The following is a 27,255-nucleotide window of genomic DNA, read 5'->3' as shown; positions in this document are numbered from 1 at the left end:
TGTTGAAGAGGTGCCAGGGTCTATTTGTTTTCCCCTGCGGCCACTCACTGCACTGGCTTAAATAGCTGCATTGAGGTTTGTGGCGCTTTTTTTTTTTTTTTTTTTTTGCCCTGGAATCTACTGTCCTGGTTCCCTGCTCAGTCCCCTTTTTAAACAGACGAATGGGTGACTTCTCGTGGCTCCAATCGCCAGCCAAAAGGGCACCCTGACCGGTGTATTTTGTATGGAGAACCGCTGCTCCGGGGCGCCGACAAAGCAGCCGCACAGGGCAAAGCAGCGGCGCAGGCCGGCATAGCCACACTGGCTGAAACAGCCGGGCTGGTGACCTGTGGAGCTCCTCTGCCTGGGAATCTCCTAGTCTGTGGGCAATAAAAATGCGGCATCCACTCACCCTCTGCGCATTCACTGGGAGCTGCAAGCCCGAGCTGTTCCTAAACGGCCATCTTGGATCCTTCCCCAAATTTTCTTCAAGTGTTGCCTGTGATAGATATTCTATGTAATCTCAGACTGTAGTCATTAATTTGACTCTTAAACATTATTGTTGGGATGTGGTTTGCAATATTCTTTGGGATGTGAAGAGAGAGTTTGGAATGTTGCTGGGGTTTTGAATTAGTGGAATTTAGACAGTACCAGCAGAGAGGCATAAACTCGCTGTAAAAAAAATCCTAGAAGTGCAAAGGAAGTGTGAAGGAACATGTAGGACACTAGGTGGCTTCTGTTACATAGATTTGAAAATTAAGTGACTCCAGCAAAATGAAGTTTCTTGATTTTTCTTCCATGAGCACCAGTGACACTTTAACCCACAGAGGGAACAAAAGACCTTGTGACACACAGTAATAGAACAGCAGACTGTTTTACCCAGAGCAGAGAAACATGCAGATGTCCAAAGGCATCTGGGAGCCTAAATGGACACCAGCCAGTATCAGTGGAAGATGTTGGTTCCTGGAGCTTGAGGGCACTGAGAGGCTTATTAGAGGGGAAGGTTGGTAAAGGAGGGCTTACCTGATTTGAGGCTCACAGTCCCATCACCTCAGTCAAGGAAGGAGAAAGGGGCTTTGAAATAACTGTAACGAACGCTTGTGTAGTGCTTTGTAGTTTATAAAGCCAATTACCATAAACCTCAACTGTGCTACAAATTAGTAGTACATTATAATGTATTGTTTACATTTTATGGGCGAGAAGATGAGATTGAGACAAGTTAGGTAATTTACTCAAGGTTACTACTTTATTTAGTTTCAAAACTCTGACCAGGACTCAAGTCATTTTTCATGATTTCTCACTATACCAAATAATTTCCCATTTAGTAACTTGTATGTAGCCATGTCAGTTCAATTTAAAAAATGTATATAGGAAATGTTTTATATGAAGCATATCTCTATATGTTAAATCAGTGATAGGCACTATATTAATACACTGAATAAATATGCCAAGGTCAGAGACCCAGTCTTTCTTTTTTTTTTTTTTTTCCCCAGACAGAGTCTTGCTCTGTCACCCAGGCTGGAGTGCAGTGGTATGATCTCAGCTCACTGCAACCTCCATCTCCTGGGTTCAAGTGATTTTCCTGCTACAGACTCCCAAGTAGCTGGGACTACAGACATGTGCACCACGCCTGGCTAATTGTATTTTTAGCAGAGATGGGGCTTTTCCATGTTGGCCAGGCTGGTCTCGAACTCGTGACCTCAGATGATTCACCTGCTTCGGACTCTCAAAGTGCTGGGATTACAGGCATGAGCCACCACACCCGACTGAGACCCAGGCTTTTAATAAAGACATTACCTGTTTTCTGAGACCTTGGAAGTAATGCCACACACCTACAACCATCTGATCTTTGACAAACCTCACAAAAACAAGCAATGGGGAAAGGATTTCTTGTTTAATAAATGCTGTTGGGAAAACTGGCTAGCCACGTGCAGAAAGCAGAAACTGGACCCCTTCCTGACACCTTATACAAAAATTAACTCCAGGTAGATTAAAGATTTCAACATAAGATCTAACAGCATAAAAACCCTAGAAGAAAACCTAGGCAATACCATTCCGGACATAGACATAGGTAAGGACTTCATAACTAAAACACCAAAAGCAATGGCAACAAAAGCCAAAATAGCCAAATGGGACCTAATTAAACTTAAGAGCTTCTGCACAGCAAAAGAAACAATCATTAGAGTGAACTGGCAACCAACAGAATAGGAAAAAATGTTTGCAATCTACCCATCTGATAGAGGACTAATATCCAGAATCTATAAAGAACTAAAACAGATTTACAAGAAAAAAACCCATCGAAAAGTGGGCAAAAGACATGAACAGACACTTTTCAAAAGAAGACATAGATGAAGCCAACAAATGTGAAAAAATGCTCATCATCACTGGTCATTAGAGAAATGCAAATCAAAACCACATTGAGATACCATCACACGCCAGCTAGAACAGCAATCATTAAAAATTCTGGAGACAACAGATGCTGGAGAGGATGTGGAGAAATAGGAACACTTTTACACTGTTGGTGGGAGTGTAATTTAGTTCAACCATTGTGGAAGACAGTGTGGAGGTTCTCAAGGACCTAGAAACAAATTCCATTTGACCCAGCAATTCCATTACTGTGTATATATCCAAAGGATTATAAATTGTTCTAATATAAAGACACATGCACACGTATGTTCATTGTGGCACTGTTTACAATAGCAAAGACCTGGAACCAACCCAAATGCCCATTGACGATAGAATGGACAAGGAAAATGTGGCACATATATACCATGGAATACTATGCGGCCATAAAAACAATGAGTTTGTGTCCTTCGTAGGGTCAGGGATGAATCTGGAAACCATAATTCTCAGCTGAGAATTATGACACAGGAACAGAAAATCAAACACCACATGTTCTCACTCACAGGCGGGTGTTGAACAATGAGAACACATGGACACAGGGAGGGGAGGATCACACACTGAGGTCTATAGGGGGTTGGGGGACTAGGGGAGGGAGAGCAGGGGTGGGGAGATTGGGGAGGGGTAACATCAGGAAAAATACCTAATGTAGGTGATGGGGATGGAGGCAGCAAACCACCATGGCATGTGTATACCTATGTAACAATCCTGCAAGATCTGCGCGTGTACCCCAGAACTTAAAGAAATTGCCTGTTTTCATTTTTCCTCCTCATCATGCTCCTATGTTTAACATTGGATTTCATCTGCCATCTAGTGGAAATTTGACAAATTACATGTTAAAATCACTCCCTGCATTATCAGTTTCTGAAATATAATCCAAGTCTTCATCTTCACCTTAATTAAGCACTTTTATGTGACAGATGTTTTCTTTTCTCAAAAATTAGTAAGATTTTGTCATCCTGAATTTTGGTACAATCTTGTTCTTGACTAACATGGTATGTGACCTAGGACAATTATCTTTTCCTAGGAAAGTTCTCCTTTTTTATTGTTTTTGTTTGTTTTTTCCAGGAAAAAATCTTTTATTTTTTATTATTTATATATATTTTATTGCACTTTAGGTTCTGGGGTACATGTGCAGATCATGCAGGATTGTTGCATAGGTACATACATGGCAATGTGGTTTGCTGCCTCCATCCCCCCAGCACCTATAACTGGCATTTCTCCCCATGTTATCCCTACCCTACCTCCCTACCTCCCGTTTTCCCTCCCCTAGTCCCCCTCCAACAGACACTAGTGTGTTATGCTCCCCTCCCTCTGTCCATGTGTTCTCCTTGTTCGACGCTCACCTATGAGTGAGAACATTCAGTGTTTGATTTTCTGTTCTTGTGTCATGATTTTCAGCTGAGAATTATGGTTTCCAGATTCATCCATGATCCTACAAAGGACACGAACTCACTGTTTTTTATGGCTGCATAGTATTCCATGGTGTATATGTGCCATATTTTCCTTGTCGCGTCCATCATTGATGGGCATTTGGGTTGGTTCCAGGTCTTTGCTGTTGTAAACAGTGCCACAATGAACATACGTGTGCATGTGTCTTTATAATAGAACGGTTTATAATCCTTTGGGTATATACCCAGTAATGGGATTGCTGGGTCAAATGGAATTTCTATTTCTAGGTCCTTGAGAACCTCCACACTGTCTTCCACAATGGTTGAACTAAATTATACTACCACCAACAGTGTAAAAGTGTTCCTATTTCTCCACATCCTCTCCAGCATCTGTTGTCTCCAGAATTTTTAATGATCGTCATTCTAACTAGCATGAGATGGTATCTCAATGTGGTTTTGATTTGCATTTCTCTAATGACCAGTGATGATGACCATTTTTTCATATGTTTGTTGGCCTCATATATCTGTTCTTTTGAAAAGTGTCTGTCCATTTCCTTCACCCACTTTTGAATGGTTTTGCTTTTTTCTTGTAAATCTTTTTTTTTAATTGTACTTTAGATTCTAGGGTACATGTGCAGATCATGCAAGATTGTTGCATAGGTACATTCATGGCAAGGTGGTTTGTTGCCACCATCCCCCCATCACCTATACCTGACATTTCTCCGCACGTTATCCCTCCACCACCCTCCCTCTCACTATCCCTCCTGTAGCCCCCCACAGTGGACCCCAGTGTGTGATGCTCCCCTCTTTGTGTCCAAGCATTCTCATTGTTCCATACCCACCTATGAATGAGGACATAAGGTATTTGATTTTCTGTTCCTGTGTCAGTTTGCTGAGAATGATGATTTCCAGGTTCATCTATGTCCCTACAAAGGACACAGACTCATTGTTTTTGATGGCTGCATAGTATTCCATGGTGTATATGTGCCACATTTTCTTTGTCCAGTCTGTCAATGATGGGCATTTGAGTTGGTTCCAGGTCTTTGCTATTGTAAACAGTGCCATGATGAACATGCCTGTGCATGTGTCTTTATAATAGAACAATTTATAATCCTTTGGATATATACCCAGTAATGGAATTGCTGGGTCAAGTGGAATTTCTATTTCTGGGTCCTTGAGGAATTGCCACATTGTCTTCCACAACGGTTGAACTAATTTACACTCACACCAACAGTGTAAAAGTCATCCTATTTCTCCACATCCTCTCCAGCATCTGTTGTCTCCATATGTTTTAATGACCACCATTCTAACTGGCATGAGATGTTATCTCAGTGTGGTTTTGATTTGCATTTCTCTAATGACCAGTGATGATGAGCATTTTATCATATGTTTGTTGGCCTCATATATGTCTTCTTTTGAAAAGTGTCTTTTCATATCCTTTGCCCACTTTTGAATGGGTTTGCTTGTTTTTTTCTTGTAAATTTGTTTTAGTTCTTTGTAGATTGTGGATATTAGCCCTTTGTCAGATGGGTAGATTGCAAAAATTTTTTCCCATTCTGTTGGTTGCTGGTTCACTCTATTGATTGTTCCTTTTTCTATACAGAAGCTCTAGAGTTTAATTAGGTCCCATTTGTCTATTTTGGCTTTTGCTGCCAGTGCTTTTGGTGTTTTAGTCATGAAGTCCTTGCCTATGCCTATGTCATAAATGGTTTTGCCTAGGTTTTCTTTTAGGGTTTTTATGGTGTTAGGTCTGATGTTTAAGTCTTTAATCTATCTGGTGTTAATTTTAGTATAAGGTGTCAGGAAGGGGTCCAGTTTCTGCTTTCTGCACACTGCTAGCCAGTTTTCCCAACACCGTTTATTAAACAAGGAATCCTTTCCCCTTTGCTTGTTTTTGTGGGGTTTGTCAAAAATCAGATGGTTGTAGATGTATGGCATTGTCTCCAGGGTCTCTATTCTGTTCCATTGGTCTATGTCTCTGTTTTGGTACCAGTACCATGCCGTTTTGATTACTGTAGCCTAGTAGTATAATGTGAAATCAGGTAGCGTGATGCTGCCAGCTTTCTTCTTTTTGCTTAGGATTGTCTTTGCTATGCGGGCTCTTTTTTGGTTCCATATGAAGTTTAAAGGGGTTTTTTCCAGTTCGGTGAAGAAGGTCATTGGTAGTTTGATGGGGATAGCCTAAAATCTATAAATTACTTTGGGTAGTATGGCCATTTTCACAATATTGATTATTCCTAACCATGAGCATGGAATGTTTTCCCATCTGTTTGTGTCTTCTCTTATTTCCTAGAGCAGTGGTTTGTAGTTCTCCTTGAAGATGTCCCTTATATCTTTTGTTATTTGTATTCCTAGTTGTTTTATTACCTTTGTAGCAATTGAGAATGGCAGTTTGTTCTGGATTTGGCTTTCTTTAAGTCTGTTATTGGTGTATAGGAATGCTTGTGATTTCTGCACATTGATTTTGTATCCTAAGTCTTTGCTGAAGTTGCTTATCAGCTTAAGGAGATTTTGGGCTGAGATGATAGGGTCTTCTAAATATACAATCATGTCATCTGCAAATAGAGACAATTTGACTTCCTCCTTTCCTAACTGAATACTCTTTATTTCTTTTTCTTGCCTGATTGCTCTGGCTAAAACTTCCAATACTATATTTAATAAGAATAGAGAGAGAGGGCATCCTTGTCTAGTGCCAGATTTCAAAGGGAATGCTTCCAGTTTTAGCCCACTCAGTATGATATTGGCAGTGGGTTTGTTGTAAATAGCTTTTATTATTTTGTGATAGGTTCCACGGATACCTAGTTTGAGAGTTTTTAGCATAAAGGGCTGTTGAATTTTGTTGAAGGGCCTCTCTGCATCTATTGAGATAATCACGTGGTTTTTGTCTTTGGTTCTGTTTATATAACGGATTATGTTATGGGCTTGCATATGTTGAACCAGCCTTGGATCCCCTGAATGAAGCCTACTTGATCGTGATGGATAAGCTTTTTGATATGCTGTTGCAATCGGTTTGTCAGTATTTGATTGAAGATTTTTGCATCTATGTTCATCATAGAGATTGGCCTGAAGTTTTCTGTTTTTGTTGAGTCTCTGCCAGGTTTTGGTATCAGGATGATGTTGGTCTCATAAAATGACATGGGAAGGGTTTCCTCTTTTTGTATTGTTTGGAATAGTTTCAGAATGATTGGTACCACCTCTTCTTTGTACTACTGGTAGAATTCAGGTGTGAACCCATCTGGACCTGGACTTTTTTTGGTTGGTAGACTGTTAATTGCTGCCTCTACTTCAGTCCTTGCTATTGGTCCATTCAGGGTTTCAACTTCTTCCTCGTTTAGTTTTGGTAGTGTGCAAGTGTCCATGAATTTATCAGTTTCTTCCAGGTTTACTGGTTTATGTGCATAGAGTTGTTTGTAGTAATATCTGATGGTAGTTTGTATTTCTGTGGGATCAGTGGTGATATCCCCTTTATTGTTTTTTGTTGCATCTATTCGATTCTTCTCTTTTTTCTTTTTTATTAATCTGGCTAGTGGTATATTGTTTTAATCTTTTCAAAAAACCAGCTCGTGCATTTATTAATTTTTTAAGAGTTTTTTGTGTCTCTATCTCCTTCATTTCTGTGCTGATCTTAGTTGTTTCTTGTCTTCTGCTAGCTTTGATTTTTTTTTTTTATCTCCTCTAGCTCTTTCAATTTTGTTGATAGAATGTCGTTTTTAGATCTTTCCTCGTTTCTCATGTGGGCATTTATTGCTATAAATTTCCCTCTAGACAGTGCTTTAAATGTGTCCCAGAGATTCTGGTACGTTGTGTCCTTGTTCTTGTTGGTTTTGAAGAACATTTTTATTTCTGCCTTCATTTCGTTGTTTATCCAGTCAACATTCAGGAGCCAGTTGTTCAGTTTCCATGAAGTTGTACAGTTTTGAATTAGTTTCTTAATCCTGAGATCTAATTTGATTGCACTGTGGTCTGAGAAACTGTTATGATTTCCGTTTTTTTTGCATTTGCTGAGGAGTGATTTACTTCCCATTATGTGGTCAATTTTAGAGTAAGTGCAGTGCGGTGCTGAGAAGAATGTATATTCTGTGGCTGTAGGGTGGAGAGTTCTGCAGATGTCTATTAGGTCCGCTTGTTCCAGTTCTGTGTTCAAGTCCTGTATATCCTTGTTGATTTTCTATCTTGTTGATCTGTCTAATGTTGACAGTGGAGTGTTAAAGTCTCCTACTATTATTATGCTGGAGTCTAAGTCTCTTCATAGGTCATTAAGAACTTGGTTTATGTATCTGGGTGCTCCTGTATTGGGTGCATATATAGTTAGGATAGTTAGCTCTTCTTGTTGTATTGATCCTTTCATCATTATGTAGTGTCCTCATTTGTCTCTTCTGATCTTTGTTGGTTTAAAGTTAATTTTAGCAGAGACTAAAATTGCAATCCCTGCTTTTTCTTTGCTATCCGTTTGCTTGGTAGATCTTCTTCCATCCCTTTATTTTGAGTCTCTGTGTGTCTTTGCATGTGAGATGGGTCTCCTGAATACAGCACACCAATGGGTTTTGACTTTTTACCCAGTTTGCCAGTCTGTGTCTTTTGATTGGGGCATTTAGTCCATTTATATTTAACGTTAATATTGTTGTGTGTGAATTTGATCCTGCCATTTTGTTACTGGTTGGTTGTTTTGCCTGTTGGTTGACACAGTTTCCTTATTTTGTCATTGGTCTTTACCATTTGGTTCATTTTTGCAGTGGCTGGTACTGGATGTTTTTTTCTGTTTAGTGCTTCCATCAGGAGCTCTTGTAGGGCAGGTCTGGTGGCAACAAAATCTCTCAGTAATTGCTTGTCCGTAAAGGATTTTATTTCTCCTTCACTTATGAAGCTTAGTTTGGCTGGATATGGGATTCTGGGTTGAAAGTTCTTTTCTTTAAGGATGTTGAATATTGGTCTCCACTCTATTCTGGCTTGTAGAGTTTCTGCTGAGAGATCCACCGTGAGTCTGATAGGCTTTCCTTTGTGGGTGACTCGAACTTTCTCTCTGACTGCCCTTACCTTTTTTTCCTTCATTTTAACACTGGTGAATCTGACAATTATCTGCCTTGGGGTTGCTCTTCTTGAGGAGTATCTCTGTGGTGTTCTTTATATATTCTGTATTTGAATGTTGGCCTGCTTTGCTAGGTTGGGGAAGTTCTCCTGGATAATATTTTGAAGAGTGTTTTCCTGCTTGGATTCATTTTCCCCATTCTCTTCAGATACACTGATCAAGCGTAGATTAGGTCTTTTCACATAATCCCATATTCTTGGAGGCTTTGTTCATTTCTTTTCATTCTTTTTCTCTCTTTTCTTGCCTTCTCTTTTTATTTCATTGAGTTGATCTTCAATCTCTGATATCCTTTCTTCTGCGTGATTGATTCAGCTATTGAAACTTGTGTATCCTTCACAAAGTTCTCGTGCTGTGTTTTTCAGCTCCATCAAGTCATTTATGTTTTTCTCTAGGCTGGTTATTCTAGTTAGCATGTCATCTAATCTTTTTTCACGGTTCTTAGATTCTTTGCTTTGGGTTAAAACATGTTCTTTTAGCTCAGAGAAGTTTGTTATTACGCATCTTCTGAAGCCTGCTTCTGTCAGTTCGTCAAAATCGTTTTCTGACCTGCTTTGTTGCCATGGAGTCGTTGTGATCTTTCTGGGGAGGAGAGGCATTCTGGACTTTGATGTTGTTGTCCTTTTTGCACTGGTTTCTTCCCTTCTTCTCTGAGTGGATGTCCTTTCTGTTAAACTTGGGGTTATTTCTCCTGTATGGGGTTTTTTTTTTTAAACACAGGTGTCCGTGTGCCACTTGATACTGTCTGTTTTCTGCCTGTGGAGGCACTATCAAGCTGCCTCGGTCCCAGCCAGGCTGCTGTTTATTTTTCGCCTGGTTTCCATACTGGTGGGGTTAGCCCTGCCTTCCCAATGGCGGACTCTTTCCCTCTGCCTGGCTGCTGTTCCTGGGTGGAGGATGTGTTAACTGCAAAACTCTCCCAAGAAAGGGACTCCAGTTGCTGGATTTTGTGGCGAAGGGGCCTGTCCTCCTCGCCACTTTCAACTCTCCCTTCTGTGGGAAGGGCATTTCCATTTCACAAGCTTTCTCAGTATTAGTCCAAATCTCCGCCCTGGTCTTCGCTAATAAGGCACCAGTCTGGCTGGGGCTGCCAGTCTGGGCTGTCGTCCAGATCTGCAACTCCAGGTGGTTCTCAGCGAGGTGACATTTTCCTACTCTGTGTGCTGCCAAAGAGTGAATTCCTGTATCTGATTCAGAGAACTGAGGATGTGATGCCCCCCGATCCTCCATGCCTGATACACTTTCCAGGTGGGGCAGTGCCCCACCTTGCCTTGGCTGGATGCCTTTGGGCTGCTTTTGCTGCCTTTTTGAGGGGTTAATCCCACTGTTCAACCAGGCCTTTTAAAACAAAACTGGTACCTCGCTCGGAGACCCAGATATCGCTCTGGTTCTGTCTCACTAGGTGGCTGCTGCACTCCGGAGAAGCTTCCTTTCGGCCATTTTCCCCACTTCCTGTAAATCTGTTTTAGTTCTTTGTAGATTCTGGTTATTAGCCCTTTGTCAGATGGGTAGATTGCAAAAAATTTTTCCCATTCTGTTGGTTGCCTGTTCACTGTAATGATTTTTTCTTTTGCTGTACAGAAACTCTGGAATTTAATTAGATCCCATTTGTCTATTTTGGCTTTTGTTGCCATTGCTTTTGGTGTTTTAGTCATGAAGTCCTTGCCTATGCCTATGTCTTAAATGGTTTTGCCTAGGATTTCTTCTAGGGTTTTTATGGTTTTATGTCTTATGTTTAAGTCTTTAATCTATCTGGAGTTAATTTTAGCGTAAAGTGTCAGGAAGGGGTCCAGTTTCTGCTTTTTGCACATGGCTAAATTATCTTTTTTTAAAAAATCTCTATTTTCTCTATTATACATTGAAGTAAAAGTCACTTTCAGCTGTGAATTTTTTTACTTGACCTTTATTTAACACAGTAAAAATCACTATAATTTTTAAACATCTATATTTTCTTTTTATTCCCCGTACCTAACTATTCCAAACCCCTAATTGGAGCATACCTATGGATCAGTGAGTTATTAGACACAATTATATTTAAAAAATCAGAAAATGATGACATATATCACAAATGTCATGAGAAAGAAAATTTGAAAATACCCTTTGAGTGAACAATTGAATTTGTGTTTTTGAAAAACCTAACAATGTGGACGTGTTTATAAATTTTAGTGAATCATCACATAAAATTTCATTTCTCTTCACAATAGCTATATGAGGCCATTTAAGCAAGTGTGCTATCACTATTTGACAATAAGTAAACAGAGGTGTGGAAATATTTATTGACTTGATCAATCTCACAAAAATGAGCAGTTGTGGAAAATGAGTGAAAACTCAAGTTGGTGTTACTGCCTGCAGATCCCCAGCAGCACAAAACCTGGGAGTTTGTGGCCAGAGCAGAATCTGACACTGTTCTAGACCTATGGAATCAGAACCTGCATTCTTACCAGATACCCAGGTGATATGATGCCCATTAAAGTTTGAGAAGCATAAGTCGAGCCCAGGATTTCTAAAGCCAGTCATGTAGTCTTTTTTTTTTTTTTTTTGGAGACAGAGTCTCACTGTCACCAGGCGCCAGGCTGGAGGGCAGTGGCACGATCTCGGCTCACTGCAACCTCTGTCTCCCAGGTTCAGGCAATTCTCCTGCCTCAGCCTCCCAAGTAGCTGGGACTAACGCCGCCACACCCAGTGTATTTTTTTTTTTTGTATTTTTTTCTTTTTTTCATTTTTTTTTTTTGAGATGGAGTTTCGCTCTTGTTACCCAGGCTGGAGTGCAATGGCGCGATATCGGCTCACCGCAACCTCCGCCTCCTGGGTTCAGGCAATTCTCCTGCCTCAGCCTCCTGAGTAGCTGCGATTACAGGCATGAGCCACCAGGCCCAGCTAATTTTTTGTATTTTTAGTAGAGACGGTGTTTCACCATGTTGGCCAGGATAGTCTTGATCTCTTGACCTCGTGATCCACCTGCCTCAGCCTCCCAAAGAGCCAGAATTACAGGCTTGAGCCACCGCACCCAGCCAGGCCAGTCATGCAGTCTTTGAGGAGAGTTTCAATTTTAATCTGAACAAAAGCTTAGATAGGGCAAAACATCTAAATGGAGAGGATAAATTTCAAAATCAATCTTACATGCAAAATATGAAAATGTTTTGAATAATTTCAGTCAGACTTGAAAATTTAATCAATGTGTTTCTAGAGCGAGAACACAATTTTCTTTCTTTCTTTGGGGGAAAATTTCTATGACTGTATTATAAGTAGCCCAAGCTTTTTAAAACACTTTTTCAAGATAAAAACACTTTGTTTAGCTCCGTTCCTTTAATTTATAGAAGGAATGAAGTCCAATCAGAAAATTACTGATGTTAGAACTAAGTTTGAAGGGCCTGTCTGTTAGTCTTATGCTCTTTAACAGCACTTTCCCCCTTACATATGGCATATGGACTATAATTTATCTGGATGACCATTTCCCAACATCTGACCTGTGGAACACCAGTCCTGCAAATTGCTCTGTAAAAATATGTTTGAAAAACATTGTATAACATTGCTCCTTCATGGAGATTCTCAGCACATTCTCATAACAAAGGGGAGGTACTATCATAAAGGAATCATTTTAACTCTTCACCTTAGTTTACCAAGCATAAAATGCTCTCACCTCCTCTCTAATGTCCCCTTTTTATATTTCTTTTTTAAAATATATTTTATATATTAAGGTTATACAATGTGATCTTATGGGATACATATAGATAGTAAAAGTGTTATTACAGTAAAGCAAATTACCATTCTTCACTTCACGTAATTACCCATTTTTGTTTTGTGGCAAGAATGATAAAAATCTCATTTAGCGTGAATCCCTTCTACAGTACAACTTTATTATCTATTGTCTTCATGTTGTACATGAGTTGTCTAGATATTTTCATCCTATGTATCTGCTACTTTGTATCCTATAGCCTGTAACTCCATGTTTGCTTCTTTTTACTCACCGCTGCAATAGAAGTAACAACTGTTTTATTTTCTGTCTCTCTACATATTTTTCTAGACTAATGATTGTCAATTTTGTTTGTTTTCAAAAAACAAAACCTAGTTTTATCCATTTTTTCTAATGGTTTTTCCATTCCCTATTTATTTTAGTTTTGATTTTTATTATTTTCTTTATTCTACAAATTTTGGGTCTAGTTTGTTCTTTATCTAGTTCCTTGAAGTATAAAGCTAGGGTATTTATTTGGAACCTTTCTAGAAAGTAAGCATTCAGTGTTATAAACTTCTCTTTTAAAACTACTTTTGTTGGTATCCCATAGGTTTTTTTATGTCGCATTTCAGTTGTTATTTGTCTCAAGATATTTATAAATTTCCCCTTTAATTTCTTCTTTGATTCATTGGTTGTTCAGCAGCATGTTGTTTAATTTCTACTTATTTGTGACTTTCCCAGAATCTGTTGCTGATTTTTAGTTCCTTACCATTGTGGTCTGAAATGAAGCTAGATGTAATTGAAATCTGCTTAAATTTGTTAAGCCACGTCTTGTGGACTGTGTGATCTGGTCTGGAGAATGTTGCACATGCACTGGAGAAAGGTGTATATTCTGCTGCTGTTGTATGGAAAGCTCTGTATGCCTGTTAGGTCTGTTTAATCAAAAGTACAATTTAAGTCCAGTATTCTCTTATTAAGTTTGTCTTGTTTATGTATCCATTGATGAAAGTGAGATAATAAATTCCCCCACTATTATGATATTGCTATTTCTCCATTTATGTGTATTAATATTGGCTTTATGTCTTTAAGTGCTTAAATGTAGCATGTACATACACTTACAGTGTCTTCTAGATGAATTGACCCTTTATCATTAAATAATAACCATCTTTGTCTCTTGTAAGTTTTTTACTTGAAGTCTTTTTTTTTTTTTTCCCAGATGTAAAGAAACCCTTGCTTTCTTTTGATTACCATGTTCATGAAATACCTTCTTCCTCCCTTTTACTTTCAGGCCATGTGTGTCCTTAAATCTTAAGTGGATCTTTTGTAAACAACATATAATTGGGTGTTTTTAAAATCCATTTATTCACTCTGTCTATTGATTAGAGAATGTAATTCATTTAGAGTCAAGGTTGTTATTCATAGGTAAAGGCTTACCACTGACATTTTAAAATTTGATTTTGGTTGTTATAGTGTTTTGTTCCTTTCTTTCTCTTGTGATTTGTGATATGATAGTTTTTTGTAGTGTTAAGCTTTGATTTTTCTTGTTATAATTTGTGTATCTGCTATTATATTTTTTGGTTTCGTGGTTACCAGTAGGCTTATGTATAAAATCTGGTAGTTATAACCTACTTTTTTTTTTTTGAGACTGAGTCTTATTCTTGTCACCCAGGCTGGAGTGCAGTGGTGTGATCTTGGCTAACTGCAACCTCCACCTCTTGGATTCAAGTGATTCTCTTGCCTCAGCCTCCCGAATAGCTGGGGTTACAGTTGCCCACCACCACGCCCAGCTAATTTCTATATTTTTAGTAGAGATGAGGTTTCACCATGTTGGTCAGGCTTGTCTCGAACTCCTGACCTCAGGTGATCTGCCCACCTCAGCCTCCCAAAGTGTTGGAATTACAAGCCTGAGTCATCATGCCAGGACTTATAATCTACTTTATAAAGCAGATAACATTTTAATCTCTATTGAACATAAAAGCTCTAGACTTTCCTCCCTTCTATCACCACAATTTGTTTTTAATGTCACAATTTAAATCTTTTTATAGTGTATATTTAATAACAACTTATGGTAGTATTAGTTATTTTTGACCATTTTGACTTAGCATCTTTATAATACAGAAATACATGATTTATATACCATTCCAGTGTTGAAATATTCTTGATTTATCTATGTATTTACCTCTACCCGTGAGCTTTATAGTTTCATATGTATTCATTACAGTAACTTTGTTCTTTTGTTTTCACTTTAAGAACTCCCTTAAGCATTTCTTGTAGGGTAGCTCTACTGGTAATGAATCCTTCAGCTTGTGCTCATCTATTGACAGCTGTGTTGAGTATAGTATTCTTAGCTAAAAGTCTTTTTTTTTTTTCTTTTACCAATTTGAATATGTCATCCCACTTTCTCCTGGTCTGCAAGGTTTCTGCTGAGAAATTTACTTATAGTCTATTGGAGACTCCATTAGATTTGATACTTTTCTATTGATGCTTTTAGAATTTTCTTTGTGATTCACTTTGACATTTGATTATAATGTATCTCAGAGAGGACTGCTCTGTGTTGAATCTATTCAGACACCTTTGAGTTTCATGGATCTGGGCGTGCCCTACCTCTCCAAAGTTTTCAGCAATTATTTCATTAAATAATCTGACTGTCCATTTCTTTTACTCTTCTGCTTCTTGAACTCTCATAATGTGACTGTGTGTTTGCTTAATGGTGTTCCATAAGTCCCATAGGTGTCGTTACTCTTTTGTTTTTTTCCTTTTTTTCCTGACTCATTTCAAAAGATATATTTTCAAATCTAGGTTTTTTTTTTTAAAGATCGATCCAGTCTGCTGTTGAAGCTATTACTTGTCTCTTTCATTGATTGAATTCTTCATCTCCAATATTTGTTTGCTTCTTTTTTATGTTATCTTTTTGTTGAATTTCTCATTCAGATCATGAATTGTTTTATGATTCCTTGGCTGTATATTCTCTTACATATTGCTGAATTTCCCTAAGATTATTGTTTTGAATGCCTTCTCAGGCAATTCATAAATTTCCATTTATTTTGGGTCAGTTACTGAAGAATTAATGTGTTCCTTAGGTGGTGTCATGTTTCCTGCTTGCTTCTTTTTTTGTGTATCTCTGTTAATGTCTGTATATCTGGTGGTGCAGTCATCTCTTCCAGACTCTCAAGAGTGGCTTCTGTAGGGTAAGACTTTCATTTCCAGATATATGTGCATGTATATATGTATGTGTGTACATATGTTTGCATGTGAATGTACATATGTGCATGTATATATAATGTGTTTTGTATTTCTCTTCCTTTTGCCGCTTCAAAATTTTATATGTAACAGAATTGCCATGATTCAGAATTTAAGGTTCAGATTTATCTTCTTTGTATTGTACTCATGTTTCCTAGAATTCTTAAACTATAGGGAATATGTAGAATCCTTCTATCACATGGCAGCCCTTCTGAGAAGTAGGAAACTTTTCTCTGTTTTGGCATTTCCCAAATCCTGTAAGTCACCACTTGAAATATCTAATAGAAAAAAATATATGTTCCATCCTTAATTGAAGAAACATTGGATTAGAAGAATAATGATGCATTGGAACATTTATCATGTTTATATATGTAGCAACCCACCCAAATATTTCATCAGTGGACAAAATTTTCCATAAAGAATGTTATATTCCAAAATTACTGTTCTAAAGGATACCATTTAGTAAACATTGCTAGTGGATATTTTTAATTCTCAAATATCAGGATCTACAAAGTTTCAAAATTTGTGAACACAGGTGTTACATAGGCTGTTAGTAGCTCCAAAGACAACCTGAAAATCTTTCAGTTTTGGGGAGGATCTTATATTATTTAAACTATGGTAAAACCAATACACTTTTTGCAATAATGTAACTTAAGAAAATCATTCTTCTCATATCTCATGTCTCAAAATTGTGATCTGGCATTGCCCTCTACACAGTCACTCAAGAGGCCAAGCTGATGGCTGTCTGTGATCTCTTCTGAGCTGTCAGTTATTACAACAGTTGACAAAGATGTGAAAGCTCTTCAGTGCTCCTGAGGTTCATTACTTAACACTTCTGTCTACAGAAAATTGGCCAGAATTTATTGCATTACTCCTTTTAATTGTAAGCCTCTGAAATATGCAGGGGGCAGGTCCATAAAAGATGTTTAAGGACCACTGCTGTCTCTACCACAGTTAACAGTGCTCCTTAAATTCTTTTTATGAACAGAGTTTTCATGGCATTAATAGATGACTCCTGTAAATAATGATAGATCAACACCAATGTTTTAAGATGTTGAATAAAGTTTGCCAGAGAATGAAGTATTGACTATAAAGGAAGATTAAATAGTAAGATATCTGACGTGTAAGAGTGAGAGAAGAATGTTAGAATATTATAGCAGGCAATTGAAGAAATGTTTGGTGTTGTGCTTGCAAATAGCATCTGTGTAGTCCGGGAATGTACCATGTGGTACACTAAGTTAAAACAATGCAGTCACTACTATGGTCAGATGATCAAGGTAAGCATGTCAGTGAAAGCCACAGAATAGGGAACACGATCAGCATTTCAAATATTGGGTATTTTATATGTACTTCTTACTGGCATAGGTACTTTATATTCATGCATTGAATAAATGTATGGCTATCTTACAGTGATTAAAAAGAGAAGTCAGGAAATAAATTATGAGAATCAAGCAAAATACTAACAGCCAAGATTGGTTTTTTAAAAATGTACCCTGTCTTCCTAAGTCATTATTCTTGAGGAAAAAGAATCCATGGTCATAAAACTTCAGTAAACACTGAACACTAACTTTTCCTCTTAGAGATTTATAGTACAGTAAAGGCTCTGAGAAGCCTTAATGTTGTTAAGTGAATTTACCAAACTTTTATCATAAAGCTATAAAGAGCTAAAAAATTAATGTCCTAGTCCACAAATGTCCTCAACTGTGTAGAATGAAGACAAAATTAGGGCTGAGCAACAGCTGCCAAACTGGCACTTTAAGCCTAGGTAGTTCCACGCTCAGCTCTCTCACACTGGCCTCATTCACTCTGTTTTAGAGACAGGGTCTCACTCTGTTGCCCAGGGTAGAATTTAGTGGTGTGATCATAGCTCACAACAGCCCTAAACTCCTGGACTCAAGGGATCCTCCCACCTCAGCCTCCCCAGCAGCTGGAACTACAGGTATATGACATCACATGCAGCTAATTTTTAATTTTTTGGTAGAGACAGGGTCTTGCTATGTTGCCCAGGCTGGTCACAAACTCCTGGCCTCAAGCCATGCTCCCACTGTGGCTTCCTAACATGCTGGATTACATGCATGAGACACTGTGCCCAGCCTTCCTCATTCACTTTCATACAATCATATAGACTTTCTCCATCTTAAATACTCTGAATTTTCTTTTCTTTATCCCCTCCCTTGCCCTTGCTCCCTACTCCACTGCAAACGTGCAGCAAGCAGGCCATGTCGCTATCTAGCCCAGTTTTTTGCTCATAGTAAAACTCTATAGCTCTTATTATATTCAGTATACATTTATAAAACAGAAAGCTACTGGATCCTGAAGCATCTCTTTATTCAGATGGATAATTTTTACCTCATTTAAAGTCTAGGACCTGTCTCCAATTTTCATATCACTTACCTGCTCCTAACCTAGTCCCTACTTTACATGTAGCAAATATATTTGTCATTAATACTGTCAAGTAAATCAAATAACACATCCCAGCAAATAGAAGGTGTTTCACATTCAATACCACTACATCTCTACTCTGTCATATAGATTAGCTTTATTACTGTTTGAAAGTATCATTTACAAGTTCAACAGAGCAAATTTAAAACTTAGTGGGATATTTATAGCAACACTTTCAGGTCTGATGAACTCCCTCCTCATCTCAATATGCTTATGTAGATTTAATCACTTATGTCTTTCTGTCAATACATCAAACTAATACCAGCAACAGGTCAAATAAAACTCTTACCGCTAGTCAAACTTCAGTGACTTAAATCAGGGCTTTTTCAAAATTCGTGTGTCTGTGAATCTCTGAAAGATCCTGTTAAACTGTGGATTCTGATTCAGTGGGTCTGAGGTAGGACCAGACATTCTGCATTTTTAACAAGTTCCCTGGTGATGTTGAGGCTGTTTGTCTAAGATTCATGTAATTAAAGCAAAATTTTAAACTATTTATATTTATCCTAGCTATGTCACAGTGCCCTTCATGAGTATGTAGAAGGAAATGTTTTGCAATATGTAGGTTAAACTACTAGAATCTGGGAATTGTTGGAAAAAGGAAATAGGAGTGATATGTAAATAAGTCGTGTAAAGAGAATAGCTCATATAAAAGTATAGTAACAATATCAAACAATATGAAAGTCAGCTACATTCGAAAGTAAAAATAAAAAGCACAATCGCTTTTCTAATAACAAAAGCGTTTATTTTCACAAATATTTTAAAGTGCAGCTATTTTTGAGCCACAAAAGGGAAAAGCAGAGTGTTTCTTTTGTGTATTTGATACAAATATAAAACATATCTCAGTTATAGTTCATTAGCTTAGCTCAGTGAAAACAACTCTGGAAAAACCAGTCATAGGTAGTGCTGTTGGTATATGCAGGAAACCACAATGGACAACATTGAGTTCAAAATCCGTTTAGAATTGTAGACAGGCCACAAGAGGCAGGCGAAGAGAGGAGCCAGTGTCGCCAACACATTGGACTTCAAAGAGAAAAACTGAACTGTCAGTTGGTACACACCTAAAACAAATTCCGACTAGAAAGATAATTATGTAGCTCAGACACTGATAACAGGTTAAGAAATGTGTACATGTATACATCTTAATACAAATATTTTCAGAGATAACCATGTGCATAGCTATATATGTTTCTTGAAACCATACCCACCTTTACCCCTTTCTGTCAGAACTGAAAGCTACATAGCTTGTTCCATTTCTTCATGCACTTGTTAGAAGCAATATGCATTAACCTATTTTCAGATGCTGTTGATTCTCTAATCTGTTAACCCATTTGTAGATGCTATTGATTTTCAAACTTATGAATAACCACTATAGTTCCGTTGGGAATAACCAACTTTGGGATGAAAATGTGCCTCTACCAAAGGGTATAACTTTTTTATGACTAAAACATATAAAATTATCTTTCTGAACAACATTCACTTCACCAGGGCAAAACAAAAAGTCACATGTGTAATATATTCCCCACATTGCCCCTCTCCTACCACAGTGTGCGTGTGCACACACACACACACACACACTCCCCAGATTTCATGTAAAAAAAAAAAAAAAATCTCCCCTTCTTTAAATATTTTTCCTACTGCATGGTTTTTTTTTTTTTTTTTAGTGGTTTTTTTTTGGAAACAGAGTTTCACTCTTGTTGCCCAGGCTGGAGTGCAGTGGTGTCATCTTGGCTCACCACACCCTCTGCCTCCTGGGTTCAAGCAATTCTCCTGCTTCAGCCTCCCAAGTAGCTGAGGTTACAGGCATGTGCCACCATGCCCTGCCATGCCCAGCTAATTTTGTATTTTTAGTAGACACGGGGTTTCTCCATGTTGGTCAGGCTGGTCTCACACTCCCGGCTTCAGGTGATCCACCCGCCTGGGCCCCCCAAAGCATATTTTTAATCTGGTTGTCTTTGTGGATGCATTATCTTTCCTCTTGTATTTCTTTTACAGAATGAGAAATGAAATACTGAGGAATGATAAAGATTACAATATTACATGTATTCAAACAATATTAAAGACATACAGGTCAAAATCTTTTGATATCTAAATGCCATCAGATCATTCCTATAGGAAGATATTAAGATCTGAGTCATAATTAGTGATAATAGACAGGAGGTCAATAAGTATTTTCTCATCCAGTTATTTTTAGACATTTCTACATTATATAACTCAGCCCTAAGGGTCTCTACAATTAAAAAACTTTTTATATTTATCTCAGATGACATATCCACAAATAACCTCATGAAAATAGAATAAACCTTGTATTATCAGAAGAACATGTGGTACAATGTTATCTTACATATTAATATCTTGGACAGATACTTTTATCCTGCAGTTAAAAGGAAAGGCACTTATTAATATGCTTTAAGCACCTTCAGAGATTCAAAGATCTTTTCAAACAGGTAGAATCTTGGTTTGTGGCTTTTTTACAGGGAATGTTAAACATTTAGCCGGGCAGCTAGCATAAGGAGGCTAAGTTATTTTCAATTTTAGTATCCAAACAGGTCAGTTACTACTCCTTTGTCCAGCATCCTTCTGTGGGTAAAACACAAGATAGAATTTTGTTTGTCTTCCCTTTCTATGCTGGGATTTTTTTAGGAAAAGCTCTCTGAAATAAGTGAACCCCTGCTAAAGAAAGCAGGGTTACCTATTAATGTGTCTCCTTACGAAACAGGAAAAACCTTTATAACAATCCTACTGCTTTAAAGGATAAAACCAAATGTCTTTTTTTTCTTTATCCAATTAGCATGAAACATTAGCGTAGAAAAAAGTGGTCAAAATTTAGAAAGCACATTTCAGCAAGAACTATGGATTTATAAAGAAATGTGGATTCAGATAATATACTTCGGACAGAAAATTAGGATAAACATTTTATGACACAACAAGAGCTAGAAAAAGCAGAGGAATTTAAGGGAAAACATTTTAATGGTTGAAAACAGTCTTTATGAGGTGATTATGATGGCCAAAAATATTATAATGAATAACAATGCATTTCTACTCTTCGTAATATTTCATACAATAATTCCTTCATCATTTACATCTTAATGCTAGAACAGCATTCTGAAGATGCCAAGCGTAAGTTGCAACTGAATAAAAAAAAGCAAAATTTAATCATATTTCCAGAAGAGTCGCAGAACATAGAAAATGACAAAGTCTTTAAAATATAAAAGCTAAAGTGTATTAAAATGATGTCCATTTGCATGATCAGTGACAAAATATATAAGACCATACTTTTATGAAGTAAAAAAAAGGGTTATGATACCTGCTGTTGTTGTATGAAGGAATTCACAGAGAAATACATAATTAATGAGTCATAAGCCAATCATTAATAAATGTCTTTCAAAATATTTGGTGCGCAGGAAATGCAATATGCTGATGGGCCTGGACACTGTTGCAGTTGAACAGGGCAGCTACTAGGGTGATAGTGTGTTCCCCTGGATGAAGAAGACAGGAACGCAGGGCCTAGGATTTGTTGAGAACGTCCACTCTGCTTCTGAATTGGCCACCCAGAAACCAATTATTGAATCAGAACAACAAAAAGAAATTGGTTCGTGCTTGAGCCAGGTCTATAGAAACTGAAATCAATTCAGTTGTGAAAATCATGAATTTTAAAAAGGTGCTGGAGTTTTTTGTGCAAGGTAGAGATTTTCATAACATCTCAATCCTTTTGAAATGTGCTGTTGCTTAGTGCAAAAAACAAAAATAGTGCCACCATTTCTTCAACAAAAAGATAAGGTGTGTTTGTAAAATTAAATCATATCCAATCTTCATCCTGTAGGTCGGTATTACCAAAGGTCATGACATAGATGTTGCATAAATGTGAAGAATCATTTGCTGCCTGTAAAGCAGAGGAAATGTTACCACTTAATCAGAAAGCAGGGAATATTACAACAAATAATGCTTAAATTTTATATATCTAAGATATCATACTTTTCATTAATCAGTTCAATTTCTTTAGCTGCAGTGAGAAGTGTTCTCTAATGCACTTCACCCATAAGGCAAAAATATTCCCATTCCAGAAAGGCACATTAAGAAGGGTGATTCCCAACCCTCAAAACCAGCACATATCAGACAAGGAATGGTAGCTAAAGTACATCTACCCTAGACCAGCATTTCCACACCCTTCAGACCAACTTCCATTTAAAGGTGTATGTACTACTTTAAAAATGACCATTGGGTTATTTTCCTTGTAACCCCCCGAGTAAAACCGCACATTAACTCCACTAACTTATACTTTGCTCCCTCTCGAATACCTATCTTCCTACTTGTTCCTATTGTTCACAAATCTGTCCAAAGATATAATGATACTAAAAGCTGAATTTTGCTTAAGAAAATCTACATCTTTTGTGATTCTTCTAAATCTAGTAAATCAAGTAATCAACAGTCTATTCTCTGCTCATAAAAAAAGGTAGGGGGCAGTAACTTTTCCTTATAAAAATCAAATGTATAAGCAACACTAGTATATATGTTGACAAAGTTGCTACAGCAACTCTTCATTTTTTCATTATAATTTGGCGACAAATGGGCCCAAGGAATCTGACATGCAGGGATCATTAAGCAGTGATAAAATGTATCACATAATTTTAATTTGGAATATTTAGGAAACATGTTTATAACTTTTATTAAGCATGCTTTCTCATTAGGACAAGTTTTTTGTTAATCTTTTCTATTACATGGTCATATAAATACCTTTGGTTAGTCATAATTTGTCAGTAGGCTAATGAAAGGTATTAAAGGTAATATTTCATTTTTTATAATGTGAACTTTTTAGGTTAGCATTTTGAAGGCATTCTGTCCAAACAGTTTGTGGGCAGAATTATTGTCTTTCTGGTGACTAAATAGTGGTAGAAGTGATTTGATCCAAAAATTAGGTTGTCATCTTAAACAAAATTATTGGTCCCTAAATTCCACTTTATATTTTAAAAAATCATCAATGTAATGGATTTATGCTTTGGTAATAGACAATTAAAATTTGGTTTCATGGAACATCTCTGAAGACAGAATGGATGCTGATGAATCCAGGCGATTGGAAAATCATGAAATTGTATCAAGGATAAAATATAAAATGTTTACCATGTGCCAGTACCATGGTGCTGGCACATAGTAAACAACTCAAAAGTTATTATAGCACACACATATTGCTTTATTTTGATGTGCTCTGAGAAGGGTGGGCTGGAGAAAGTAAAAATTTCTCCCCTTCAGGTAACACCAATGCTACTATCAACACTAAAAAAAAGGTTTTCCTTTAGGAAAGGTCAAGCATTCATTACACTTTATGTATAGAGAGCATGGACACTAATATTTGAAGCATAGAGGCTTAAAGTGTCTCAACATTTGGTCAAAACTGTTGTTCACATTTTATCTTTCTTTTCCTCTAAACTTTGAGTACTTGGTTTTACCATGTTGAATACTATTTTCTCCTATTTCCTGATACTATTATATTCAAATTTTAGCTCAGGTCTTTTAATTGTTCATTTGGAAAATGCATGGCCAGCATGTCTACATGCAGCAATCCTGTTCTTATGACACCCTTTCCTAGTCCATTATAAATTATCTGATTTTAAAAAATAATGAGCTATATAACTGAGAAATGAACCAGTCAATTTTGGACAAGTGCTATATTTGTGCTATTGTTACAATGACATCTTTTATCCTTTCTCCCAGAATTAGATACTTTAGTGATCTGCTTAATATTTATAGATTTTATTTACTTGTGTCTTAATTTCCATTAAATACTTCAAAATAAAATGATTGTTGGCTAGGAATGTCTAGAAATATACATGGCCTAATATATAACTTCTCTTTGATAAAATGAAAACAAGTAATATATAAGCTAATGTTATTGAAGCAATATTTTTGGTATATACTTACTTATTTTATTGCTTTTGATCTGCATGCACAATACGAAATCATGAAAGCAACAAACATCACCACACCAACACTAAGTAAGGTGATTTCTAGCAGGCCAAGGAGGTTTATTTTTCCAGTAACTTTACTTCTGAACATGTCTGCCTTCTCATTACCAATGGTCCCAGTCTGTAATCAAGTTAATAATCAACATTATTTGGGTACATTAGTAAAGCAAAATACTCAAACCCTTCAATTGCATGTCCTCAACAGTTCCACTTGCTCCAAAGTGTTATTCAACGTTTTTCCTATGTTTATAGCTAATCAATGATACGAAAAATACCTTGTGAGGCAATAGGATAGACTATGACTATGCTAACCTGGACTTATGGTGCTAATAAAAGCCAACTAAATAGTTTTACCTGGAATTACATGTATGTGCCTCTTCCCTAAGACAAGTGATACAAGAAAAAGTGTTTAATAGCATTTTTAAAGAAAATCTTAAATGATAGGAAAGGTTTTTTAAAAAATAAAAAAGGAAAACTAACACAAACTTGATATTTTTGCGCAATTAAGTTATCTCAAATGTGTACTCATCCATATGGGCAATGGAAATACATGTAGCTTTAAATACTGTACATTCTTTAGAAACATCAAGAGCTTATATACAAAGTTTCTTGTTCTAATGACTAATAGCTTAAAATACAAACCTCATTAAGCCAAATAATAGGCACAATATAGTTCCTCTTCAAACGCTTTAGTGCTCTGTAATATACATTGAAAATAATTATGAACATATAAACTAATATTTATATATAACAAATTGTTTTAAATGTTCAGAAATTAGTTGCTGTTGCTAATTTGATTTTGTTCCTGTAATGAATCACTTAAATTTTCATATAGTTGTTTCTCAGACTTCATTTGCTCTTATATCTTCTAATCACATTGATTTTTCCCCCAAGTACAGATTTTCCCTTTCAATAAATTCTACTCAGGGAAATAAAATATGAATTCTAACAAAATGAGAGAGGCCATCAAATGCTCAAATAAAAACCATTCCAAAATCCGTTCAAGCACCATTTCAATAAACACAGTATATGATTCTAAGGCATAGATGAAATTTGTCATGAGCATTTAATAATGATTATTTGGTGACATTAAGCTAAAGATAAGTTGATATCAGATGTTCTTTTCATTTACTTACATAGATATACTCATGTTCTTACAAGAAGATAATACAAATCATATCAAAATAACCTTTTTCAAGAGACTCACTCAATTTTTTTTGATGGCTTGACCAATAGGTTGACTTGCAGCCGTTTTGCAAATTGCAAAGTGAATCCAGTTATCTAAAAAGAGAACAACTAAAATAATTTCCAATTTCTTTTTAAAACATTATTTTATACTATTCTATACTATTCAAAAGTTATTTTTCTTACAACAGGAGAGAAGGTAATATAGAACTTAAGGTGCAAAGGACTACTTGAAACTTTTTTTTTGAGACGGAGTTTCACTCATGTTACCCAGGGTGGAGTGCAATGGCGCGATCTCGGCTCACCGCAACCTCCGCCTCCTGGGTTCAGGCAATTCTCCTGCCTCAGCCTCCTGAGTAGCTGGGATTACAGGCACGCACCACCATGCCCAGCTAATTTTTTGTATTTTTAGTAGAGACGGGGTTTCACCATGTTGACCAGGATGGTCTCGATCTCTTGACCTCGTGATCCACCTGCCACGGCCTCCCAAAGTGCTGGGATTACAGGCTTGAGCCACCGCGCCCGGCCTACTTGAAACTTTTAAAAGTTACAAATTAATTGGACTTATTGAATATATTATATATAACTGTATATATAGTTACATGTTTTTATACATGCATCTATGGATACACACAATTTCTTGGTCCAATCTAATATCAAGGATTTCATTAGATTTGTGATTTACTTGAAGTGGTTTTAAGGAAATCAACAACAAAATATAGGATCCCAGATCATTTAATTCCTGGTCAAATACATATTCAGTTAGAATCCATGTATCATTAGTTATAATACTACTGTCATTATTTAAACTAAACATGACTATTAAAATTCTAGAATTTCATTGAACTTTTGATAAGGAAAATATAAAGATTAAAACTGTTGTACTGTAACAATTCTACATAGACCTTGCCCCAAACTCACATATTCAATGACTCCTCATATAAGCATAAAAAAATTTACATAAAATTATTTTAAGCCAATTAGAATCATTTCCTAAGCAGTAATAGGAAGAAATCAATATAATTTTCACTAATAAGTTTCAGTAACTTTTAAGCATGTGATTCAATAAATATGATCAATTAGTGTTACTGACAAGATCATTTTTCTTTCAGTTGTATTTTTTTAAAATATCAACCAAACAGATCAATAATGTGTTTTCTTACAGGTTCAATATCCAAGTATGTCCTATGTTCTTCTTCATTTGGGTTTAAGCCATCAATAGGTTCTGAAACATCAGGACTTGAATGTAGAAAATGAGGAAGTGAAATGTACACAGGTCTCCCTGAAGACAAGTTTTAAGAGTCAGTTGGAATTAATGACTTTCTTCATTTCACATATAATTCAGAAAATATTTTCACATAAATAAAGCTTCTTAAAAATAATACATATTTGGTTTTTAACACTGATGGAGGAGATAAAGTTAGGGAAGAATTATGTCAGTTAACGTATACTGTACGCTTCTTCAATACTGTCAATATGTAAAATTTTGTTGATGAACACAGTTTCAACTGTTGAAATACTTCAACATGTTCATAGTAATATGTAATTTATTTCATTGAACACTAGTTTTTTCTTTCCTCTTCCACATCCATATTAGTATGATTAATATTTACCTGATAAGCTGGACTCCAAATTTTATGTTGAACTCTTGCTTTAGATACATACTGAAAATACATTTATCTTACCATTTTCTAGTGAAAAAAGTTAGAGCAATAACGGATAACGGGGTGCTCAGAGTGTTCTGGGAATCATTTTCATTTCACCCTAAATCTAAAAGCAGCCACAAGGAAATACTGATGTCCATTTAACTAAATTTTGGCAAAACTGAAACACAAGTGGGACCCTCCCAAAATACAAAATCAGCACTAAAATTTTCTGCCGCCACTCTTCTCCCCTAATTTTTTT

General features: G+C 36.7%; 1 protein-coding gene and 1 long non-coding RNA gene across 11 annotated transcripts in view; one reads left to right on the top strand and one right to left on the bottom strand.

Moving 5' to 3' along the window:
* The window catches only part of LOC116550402, a 44,237-nt gene that overhangs the window by 11,404 nt on the left and 5,578 nt on the right, over positions 1-27,255 (top strand). The window lies entirely within an intron of this gene.
* The window catches only part of CD36 (CD36 molecule), a 79,412-nt gene continuing 73,313 nt past the window's right edge, over positions 21,157-27,255 (bottom strand). For all 10 annotated transcript variants that reach the window (XM_032276435.1, XM_032276441.1, XM_032276438.1 and 7 more), the window contains 5 exons: positions 26,514-26,632; positions 25,373-25,446; positions 24,808-24,862; positions 24,122-24,286; positions 21,157-22,088 (listed from right to left, as the gene is read on the bottom strand). In XM_032276435.1, the coding sequence (XP_032132326.1) occupies positions 24,122-24,286; positions 24,808-24,862; positions 25,373-25,446; positions 26,514-26,632 (413 nt within the window). In that variant the 3' untranslated portion in view covers positions 21,157-22,088. The remainder of the gene's footprint in view (positions 22,089-24,121; positions 24,287-24,807; positions 24,863-25,372; positions 25,447-26,513; positions 26,633-27,255) is intronic.

Source organism: Sapajus apella, unplaced genomic scaffold (assembly GCF_009761245.1).
Source record: "Sapajus apella isolate SASKATOON/1434 unplaced genomic scaffold, GSC_monkey_1.0 scaffold7, whole genome shotgun sequence".
Classification (NCBI taxonomy): Eukaryota; Metazoa; Chordata; class Mammalia; order Primates; family Cebidae; genus Sapajus; species Sapajus apella.
Note: the sequence above shows the minus strand (reverse complement) of the source record. Positions and strands in the feature narration are given on the sequence as shown.